The sequence below is a fragment of the Carcharhinus amblyrhynchos genome, chromosome 3, assembly GCF_965287045.1.
Source record: "Carcharhinus amblyrhynchos chromosome 3, sCarAmb.v2.hapA, whole genome shotgun sequence".
Lineage (NCBI taxonomy): Eukaryota > Metazoa > Chordata > Chondrichthyes > Carcharhiniformes > Carcharhinidae > Carcharhinus > Carcharhinus amblyrhynchos.
Genome location: NC_137326.1, coordinates 139,193,836 through 139,204,295, shown reverse-complemented (window position 1 = coordinate 139,204,295; position 10,460 = coordinate 139,193,836). Strand labels below are relative to the sequence as shown.

General features: G+C 43.0%; 1 protein-coding gene across 1 annotated transcript in view; it reads left to right on the top strand.

The window, feature by feature from the left end:
* The first annotated feature begins 821 nt into the window (after window positions 1–821).
* The window catches only part of tp63 (tumor protein p63), a 151,433-nt gene continuing 141,794 nt past the window's right edge, over window positions 822–10,460 (top strand). The window contains exon 1 of the mRNA XM_080186118.1: window positions 822–907. Coding sequence (XP_080042244.1) covers window positions 837–907 — 71 coding nt within the window. The 5' untranslated portion in view covers window positions 822–836. The remainder of the gene's footprint in view (window positions 908–10,460) is intronic.

The following is a 10,460-nucleotide window of genomic DNA, read 5'->3' as shown; positions in this document are numbered from 1 at the left end:
AAATCTTTGTATCCTCACTGGCTACTGGGGAGGTCCCAAAGATTGGAAAATAGGCAATGTTGTTCCTTTGTTTAAGAAGGGTAGCAAGAATAATCCAGGTTATTACAGGCCGGTGAGCCTTATATCAGTGGTAGGGAAATTATTGGAGAGGATTCTTTGAGACAGAATTTATTCCCACTTGGAAATAAGTGGGCGTATTCGTGAGAGGCAACATGGCTTTGTGAATGGGAGGTCATGTCTCACGAAATTGATTGAGTTTTTCGAGGAAGTGCCAAAGATGATTGATGTGGGTAGGGCAATGGATGTTGTCTACATGGACTTCAGCCTTTGACAAAGTCCCTTGTGGCAGACTGGTGCAGAAGGTGAAGTTGCATGAGATCAGAGGTGAATTGGCAAGGCGGATACAAAACTGGCTTGGTCAAAGAAGACAGAGGGTAGCAGTAGAAGGGCGTATTTCTGAATAATCTTGACAAGTACATGAATGAATGAGATGGGAGTAGAGGGATATGGTCCCCGGAAGCATAGGAGGTTTTAGTTAAGTTGGGAAGTGTGGTCGTGCAGGCTTGGAGGGCCAAAGGGCTTGTTCCTGTACTGTAATTTTCTTTGTTCTTGGTTCCTTCCCCTCCACCTCTTATTGATGGACCAAAATAATGGTGTTGAATGGATCGCCTGAATACAATTGTGCTGCTGTAATAGCTGATCACTGCATTAAATTCTGTGAGCAATAGTTATGAGTACAAATCCTAATGTATTTGCTTTTCTGTTTTGTTTTCATTCACAGATTGGTAGATCCAGCGGCTCATTTCTCGTGGGTAGAGAATTGTTGCCATTCCACAATGTCCCAGAACTCTCAGTCCAGTGACCTGATTAACCAGGATTGGTTCAAACAGCTTTTTGAATTAGCACAGTGAGTGATGAATAATTATAAGCACACAGATGATTTTGAGAAGGAGATGTTCACATATTGGGCTGGTCATGCTGGGGTGTGGCGTTACTTAATGCATGCCACTTGTTTGACTTTATTCTGCACTCTTCACCTTCCAATCTTTTTTATGTTGATAATGAAAACTAATTATAACAAGACAAAGGTAGCAGGAATTCTAGGACAGCAGAGATTGCCAGGACCAACACCGTATCCCCTTCCATCAGTAAGATTTAAAGATGGATAAGCAAACAGGAAAGACAGAATGGCATGAGTCAAGTAAGGTGCAAAAAGATAAGAAGGGAGAAATGAAGGTTGGTTTAAGAAACAGAAAGGAAAAGTAAAAAATAAAATTGGATTTTTATAAAATCTCGTAACAGCTGCCAGTGTACATTGAAATGGTTCCTGTTCTGCATTGGAAGAGGTTAAATGGTATCACATTTAACAGCTATCACTGTTAAAAGTTATGCAGTTTTTGTTTAAATGGCATGGCTAAGACCAAGATAACATTCTGCATAGCAAACTGCAGAGCTGCAAAGGTGACCAAGTTCAGGGCAATTCGCACATCATCTCCTAATTCACTCGATCTGTTGGGTGACTTTCTATAATAAAAGCAACATTAACGTGATGTTTTTCCATGAGATAATGCTCAATAACATGCTCATTTATGCACGTAGCATTATGAGGCCGGCATCTACAGTAATAGCCATCCAGACTGAGACAGTAACATTTAGTGTACTGGCTCCAACCCTGTTGAACTTGTACACAAAGGACCTTCTGAAATCCATCTGCCGAAAATTCAGATATATCAGTGACATCTGCCTTGCTTCTCAAGCTCCTGACTTCATCACCTTGGACAGGACCCTAAATGAGAGCTTGTTAAAACTTGAACAATATTGCAGCATGTGGCAGCTGGAGCCAAGCCTGTAAAAGCAGTATCCATCTTATTCCATCTTCACAATGCAAAAGCCAATAAAGAGTTCGACATCCAAATGAATGGCTACAAGTTAAAGTACGACCCTACTGCAACATACCTCGGAGTGCCTCGGAGAGACAACACTGACTCGGAGTGTTGTCAGCGTCCTGGAACACTGATCTTCCAGGAACACCTAAAGATAACTGCAGCAGAGTCAAGTCCAGAAACAACTTGATTGCCAGCTAGCTAGCTACTACCACCTCCAGACGTAGCAATCTCACTCTCGTACTGACGAGCAGAATACTGCACCCTTTGGTCAAATACATGCATGCATGCACTGCCCCCCCACCTGCCACTTCATGCTGAACTGTTCAGCTCCCCAGAAGTATTGCATCAATATAGAATAACCCTCCCACTTCTTCCCTGCTGCCATCAGGCGTTTGAATGGACCTATTATATATTAAGCTGAATTTTCTCTTCACCCTATCTGTAACTGCAGCACTGTATTCTGCACCCTCTCTTTTCCTTTTTCCCTATGTACTTTATGAATGGCACATTTTGTCTCTATAGCATGCAAGGAACGATACTTTGCACAGAATCCCAATACATGTGACAATAAATCAATACAAATTCCACCTGGAAAAATATATGGAAATTATTGGGCACAACAAACAAAATATCTGGTCTCAAACCCAACCTGATTTTAACCTTCCAGGGAAAGAGTGTCCATCCTCAAAGCAGCTGCTGTGGCCAATCCCCACAGATGGGGCATTAGTGCCAGCCCTCATGTGCCTGTGGGAAAGAGCAAACTGCACCACATCATAGAATAGTGTCCGATCCATAGACTCAGCAGAGGCTTATCAGGACTCAACACTGTAGGACCAGAAGAAAGATTACCCACTTTGGTGGCGAAAACGGGAAGGAAGATTATTATGTCAATGGTGGCAGTTTTGGAAAAGGGGAAGTACAGTGTGACTTGGGTGTCACGGTGGAACAGTTGCTGAAGGTTGATATGCAGGTACAGCAAGTGGTGAGGAAAGCTAATGGCATGCTGGCCTTCATAGCATGAGGATTTGCGTACATGAGTAAGAATGTCTTGCTGCAGTTATACAGGGGCTTGGTGAGACCACACCTTCAGTATTGTGTGCAGTTTTGGTCTCCTAGCTTGAGGAAAGACATTCTTGCTATTGAGGGAGTCCAGCGAAGGTTCATCAGACTGATTCCTGGAATGGCAGGACTGACATATGAAGAGAGACTGGATCGACTGGGCTTGTACTCACTGGAATTTAGAAGAATGAGAGGGGATCTCATAGAAACATATAAAATCTTGATGAGACAGGCTAGATGTGGGAAGAAACATAGAAACATAGAACATTACAGCACAGTACAGGCCCTTCGGCCCTCAGTGTTATGTCCAATGCCAAGATCAAGCTATCCCCTCCCTGTCATTCTGGTGTGTTCCATGTGCCTATCCAATAACCGCTTGAAAGTTCCTAAAGTGTCCGACTCCACTATCACAGCGGGCAGTCTATTCCACATCCCAACCACTCTCTGAATAAAGAATCTACCTCGGACATCCCTCCTATATCTCCCACCATGAACCTTATAGTTATGCCCCCTAGTAACAGCTACATCCACCCGAGGAAATAGTCTCTGCATATCCACTCTATCGATTCCTCTCATCATCCTGTAAACCCCTATCAAGTCGCCTCTCATCCTCCTCCACTCCAAAGAGAAAACCCCAGCTCCCTCAACCTTTCCTCATAAGACCTACCCTCCAAACCAGGCAGCATCCTGGTAAATCTCCTCTGCACTCTCCCCAATGCTTCCACATCCTTCTTATAAAGAGGTGACTAGAACTGCACACAATATTCCAAATGTGGTCTCACCAACGTCCGGTGTAGTTGCAGCATAACCCCACGGCTCTTAAACTCAATCACCCTGTTAATAAACTATAAAAAGAGTTCTTCCATTGTTGGGGAAGTCCAGAACTAGGAGTCACAGTCTAAGAATAAGGGGAAAGCCATTCAGGACTGAGATGAGGAAGAACTTTTTCACTCAGAGTTGTGAACTGGTGAAATTCTCTACCACAGAAAGCTGTTGGAGCCAGTTCATTGGATATGTTCAACAGGGAAGTGACATGGCCCTAGTGGCTAAAGCGATCAAGGGTTATAGAGAGAAAGCAGGAGTGGGATATTGAAACTGCACGATCAACCATGGTTATATTGAATGGTGGTACAAGTTCAAAGGGCCGAATGGCCTACTTCACCTATTTTCTATGATTTTATTTACAGTAACAGCCAACCAGACTGAGACAGTAACATTTACAGTAACAGCCACCCAGACTGAGCCAGTGAGTGACATTTACAGTAACAGCCACCCAGACTGAGCCAGTGAGTGACATTTACAGTAACAGCCACCCAGACTGAGACAGTAACATTTACAGTAATAGCCACCCAGACTGGGACTGAGTAACATTTACAGCAACAGCCACCCAGACTGAGACAGAGTAACATTTACAGTAACAGCCACCCAGACTGGGTCTGAGTAACATTTACACTAACAGCCCCCAGACTGAGACAGAGTAACATTTACAGAAACAGCCACCCAGACTGAGTCAGTAAGTGACATTTACAGTAACAGCCACCCAGACTGAGACAATAACATTTACAGCAACAGCCACCCAGACTGGGACTGAGTAACATTTACAGCAACAGCCACCAAGACTGGGACTGAGTAACATTTACAGTAACAGCCACCCAGACTGGGCCTGAGTAACATTTAAACTAACAGCGCCCAGACTGAGACAGAGTAACATTTACAGTAACAGCCACCCAGACTGAGACAGAGTAACATTTACAATAGCAGCCACCCAGACTGGGACAGAGTAACATTTACAGTAACAGCCCCCAGACTGGGACAGAGTAACATTTACACTAACAGCCATCCAGACTGAGACAGTGAGTAACATTTACAGCAGCAGCCATCCAGACTGAGACACTGAGTAACATTTACAATAACAGCCACCCAGACTGGGACAGAGTAACATTTACAGTAACAGCCACCCAGACTGGGACTGAGTAACATTTACACTAACAGCCCCCAGACTGGGACAGAGTAACATTTATAGTAACAGCCATCCAGACTGAGACAGAGTAACATTTACTGTCACAGCCACTCAGACTAGGACAGAGTGACATTTACAGCAACAGCCACCCAGACTGAGACAGTGAGTAACATTTATTGTAACAACCATCCAGACAGAAACAATGGTATTTACAATTTGCCAAACCGTAGTAGCAAGCAATGTGGGTCAGAACAGGAACATCAGAGCTTTGTCTCGCTGTGGAAACCTGGCAGAACGCTGTAAATAGCAGAGAATAATCAATTTCAGCCTCCATTTGTTGCCCTGTGTTGGAGGATAGCAGCTTTGTACTCATCACCGGTACATCATGTTTAAAATAAAAAGTGAAAAGTCAGGTGTAATAAATAATATTTAATCACAAAGTGAACTTCTGGAATAAAAGCTTGTCTAGTCTACCTTTGGAATATGCCTTTGATTGAAGTTGTACATTTATTTTTATATTGTTTTCTGTTGTTGCACGTCTTGTACGTTTGTTGCACGTCTCGTAGGGTTGATTTATGTTGATTTGTTTGGGGAAGGAGGTTGGTGTGTTTGGGTATCAGTGCTGTTCATAGCTTGAGCATATCTTGAATAATATAGTCTCTTGTGTTTCTCTCAGAATTAGATGCCCCACATACTAGCTTGTTTGTCTTGTTGTTACTGATCTGCCACCAATCTGATGAATTTGAGCTCAGGGATGGAATTTACCAGTTGCATCTATAGCAGATTGACATCAATTAGGAATGCCATGGCAAGGAGCCGGACTCATAGCAGAGACCTGTGGTCATGACCACCAAGTAAATTGGCTGTTTATCCAGAATTCCTACAATCTCTGGACTTCCAGCTGTTCTTTGCATGTAAGGATGAGTGTGATTGTAGTTACCCCATTTTAAAATCTCTTTTTCTTTGCAGCAGAAGCAAGTTTTTGTCCTGACAAGTCAGTACATGTAAATATTTCCCACCCATCCTTGTCTGTTGCTCTGCCCTTTTATCCATTGCTGAATAGGTTCCACTTCTATTCTCTGGCAAGATATGACTGAACTAGATTGTTGAATTTACATATGAGATTGATTGATGGGCCTTCATCATATTGCAGTGACTGTGGGCTGGGAATAATGTTACTGCACCATACTGGCACTCTGAAACTTATCATTTAGGAGTTCCACGTCAGTGGTCAGATGTGAAAAAGAAGTAATGCATTCCAAATCCTCACCGTCAATCAGCCTTGTTGTCTTGGGCTAATCCAGAATGTTTGTGTTCTGCTAACCCCAAGCAATGCTTCTGATTCCATTTCCCCTCTATGACAAAAACCAGCGACTTCCACTTCCATTACATGGCCCGCTTCAGCCCCTGCTTCAGCCCAGCTGCTACTGAAACCTTGCTCTTTGATCTCATCCCTTCCCAACATTCTATAAATTTCAAAGAACAAAGAAAATTACAGCACAGGAACATGTCCTTTGGCCCTCCAAGCCTGCACCAACCATGCTGCCTGACTGAACTAAAACCCCCTACCCTTCCAGGGACTATATCCATCCATTCACATTCTATTTATGTATTTGTCAAGACGCCCTTAAAAGTCACTATCATATCTGCTTTCACTACCTCCTGGCAGCGAGTTCCAGGCACCCACCACCCTCTGGGTAAAAAGACTTGCCACGTACATCTCCTTTAAACCTTGCCCCTTGCATCTTAAACCTTTGCCCCCTAGTAATTGACTCTTCCACCCTGGGAAAAAAAGCTTCTATCTGCTCTGTCCATGCCCCTCATAATCTTGTAGACTTCTATCAGGATCTTCTAGACTTTGATCACCTCATCCATAATTCTGCTGCCTGTGTCCTGTCCCAAGCAAGCCCCATTCATCTATAATCCAGTCTTGCTGATTTTCACTAGTTCTCCAATTTCTGAAATTTTAAGTTTGGATTTAAACCCCGTCATGGAATTTTTGTCAGCTTTGCATTACCCCATTTTAATGCCTCTTTCTTTGGCTCACATCCATTTTATCTGTAACTGTGAAGCTCTTCAGGATGTGTTTCCATGTTAAAGGGATTGTTTTGTTGGCCACATTACCTCTTGTTGTTCCAGCAATTTCTTGTGTTGTTATTGTGCAACCAAATGTATTTGAAAGACATGATAAGAAATTAAACTAATTGAAATAAGAACATAAGAAATAGGAGCAGGAGTAGGCCATCTAGCCCTTCGAGCCTGCCCTGCCATTCAACAAAATCATGGCTGATCTGTAGTGGCTCAGTTCCACTTTCCCGCTTTCTCCCCATAACCCTTAATTCCCTTGCCTACCAAAAACCTATCTATCTGTGACTTAAATATATTTAGCGAGGTAGCCTCCACCACTTCAATGGGCAGAGAATACCAGAGATTCACCACCCTTTGAGTGAAGAAGTTCCTCCTCAACTCTGTTCTAAACTGCCCCCCCCCCCACTTATCTTGAGGCTGTGCCCTCTAGTCCTGCTGTCCTTTCTGAGTGGGAAGAATGTAGGATGTCTGAGGCCAGGCATTTCCCAAGAAGTCTCACTCAATAACTTTGATAGCTGCTTATAGAATGCTCTAGCTAAAGTTTGGAGAGTTTCTGTCTTTTATATTGAGTGGTGATGCATTAGTCACACTTATCCCTTTTACTGTACGGAAATGTGCAAGTATGGGACTTTCTGTTGGACTTATCCTTTCAGCCAAAGAATAACTGAAGTTTGCTATACAACAATCTTTGTAGTGTTTGTTTAATGCTGAAAATAGCTATAAAATCCACACATCTGTGACCCTCCGGTTATGTGATGACTGGCACTCTAAAGTTTGTTTTGACTTTCTTCTGTTATGAGGTCAGGAGAAAGCTATATGTTGATGGTTTGTGTTAGCTCCATTCAGAACTCCTCCATTCAATGAAGCAGTCATTGCTAGTCTACAGCAAAGCAGGTCAGAAATATGTAACTGCCAAATCAATTGAGAGCTCAGATGTTTCCTGTTTCCTTGTAATAGTACCATTGCCAAGCCCTCTGTCATTAGTGCTTGAGGATTTTGGTTGACCAGAACTTGACTGGACCAGTTACGTCAGTGCCATGTCTCTGATAGCCAAGCAGAGGTTGGGTATGGGTCACTTATTGATCCCTGAAAATCTCTACACCATCCACAACACTGAGTCAAGCATGTGATGAAATTCTCACCATTAATCAGGATGATATGGCTGCATAAAACACTCCAGAAAGTCAACACCATCCAGAACAGAGAACTTGAATGGAGTACCTATTTCTGCACACTATCTATCTCCCTTCATCATTGGGATACAGTTTTTATGAGGCGTAAATTATATTGTCATATGTATTAGTATACAGTGAAAAGTATTGTTTCTTGTGCACTATACAGACAAAGCATACCATACTTAGAGGAGAAAAGGAGTGTAGAGAATGTAGTGTTACAGTCATAGCTAGGGCGTAGAGAAAGATCAACTTAGTGTGAGGTAGATCCATTCAAAAGTCTGATGGCAGCAGGGAAAAAGCTATTCTTGAGTCAGTTGGTTTGTGACCTCAGATGTTTGTATTGTTTTCCTGATGGAAGAAGGGGGAAGAGAGTAAGTCTGGGTGCATGGGTCCTTGATTATGCTGGCTGCTTTTTTGAGGCAGCAGAAGTGTACACAGAGTCAATGGCTGGGAGGCTGGTTTGCATGATGGGCTGGGCTTCATTTAGAACCCTTTAGAGATTCTTGCAGTCTAGGACAGAGCAGGATCTGTACCAAGCTGTGATAAAACCAGAAAGAAGGCTTTCTGTGGTGCATCTGTAAAAGCTGGTGAGAGTCATAGCGGAGATGCCAAGTTTCCTTAGCATCCTGAGAAGGTAGAGGTATTGGTGGGCTTTCTTAACTATAGGGTTGGCGTGGAGGGAATCACAACAGGTTGTTGGTGATTTGGGCACCTAGAAACTTGAAATTTTCAACTGTTTCCACTCCATCCCCTTTGATGTAGACAGAGGCATGTCCTTCACTCTGCTTCCTGAAGTTGATGACTATCTCCTTTATGTTACTGACATTGAGGGAAAAATTACTGTTGTTGCACCAGTTCACCAGATTCTCTATCTCTTTCCTGTACTTTGCCTCATTGCTTGAGATCTGACTCACTACGGTGGTGTCATCAGAGAACTTGAAAATCAAATTGGAGGGGAATTTGGCCACACAGTCATAAGTGTATAAGGAGTATAATAAGAAGTCTCACGACACCAGGTTAAAATCCAACAAGCTTATTTGGTAGCATGACCTTTTGGAGCGCTGCTCCTTCATCAGTTCACTCACCTTCTCCCTGAGACCTTTGGCACCCAGATGGACAAGAGCAATGATGAAAAGAACACCATAGGCTTCATATTCCCATCCAAGGCGTACACAATTATGACTTGGACTTTTACGATTGGTCCTTTGCTGAGGCACATCCTGGGTTTCTTTATCTAATACCTTTTGAGGAAGTGACCATGGTGATTAATAGATTAAATGGAAGTTTTCAAAACGGCAATAGTCCTTGATTGGATTTCATCGGGTGAAACTATTCGCGCTGGCAGAAGGGTCAGTAGCCAAAGGACACAGATTTAAGATAATTGGCAAATGAACAGAGGAGAGATGAAAAGCACCATCAGCATCGGCACTACAAGAAGAAGCTTTGTCACCTTTTAGAGCAACTAGGAATGGGCAAAGTCATCCCTATCCCAAGAACAAATAACAAAAAGGGTTCAGTTCTCTATCAATACTATTTGTTTCTGCTGCGTTTATGCAGGGTGTTTCTATCTCGTTGCCCATTTCATCTAAATGCTGTGGGGAAACCTTTAGCTATAGGGTAGGATTAAATAAGCGAGTGCACCATGTCATGGTTTTGTATGTATCTGTCAGGGATTCCTGGGAGTGGGTAGGTGCATGTAGTGCATCTTGGGAGAGGGGGCTCCTGACGGGAGACATATCTGTATTAATGGAAGAGATTTCATTTTGTGTGGAGAGTCTCTTATGGATATCTGTAGCAATCTGTCAGAGACTATGGCTATCTGGACAGACTCCGGTAAACCTGTGATACCTGGATGGTATTGTGTTCATGAATAGGCTTCTGGAACCTTTCTGTATGCTTGGACCAGCGTCCTGGATGCTGTGGGTATCTGTAGGTGTCACTCAGAGGCTGTGAGCAGCTGCAGGCAAACCCCTATACAGAAAGCTTGAAAATCACCAGTGTAACCTGTTCACCCTCACTGGTTGATGGAAACTGTCTGAGAGAAACTTATTTGTGAAGCTAACTTCATGAATAAGACTCCCTCAGATGGTTTCTCCATCAGAGTTTTAGATGGCTGCTGTTTAAGAACCTTTCCCATTTTGTTTAATACACAGTGGACAAAATACAGAGCAGGAAAGCTGAACAGCAAAATTCTCGTGTTCCCTCCACCTCCCATCCCAAAGTAGCAGAGTCTATCATATCTCTTTTCAGAGGCTGCTGCAGGGTGATATTTTAATTTTAGCATTTTACATG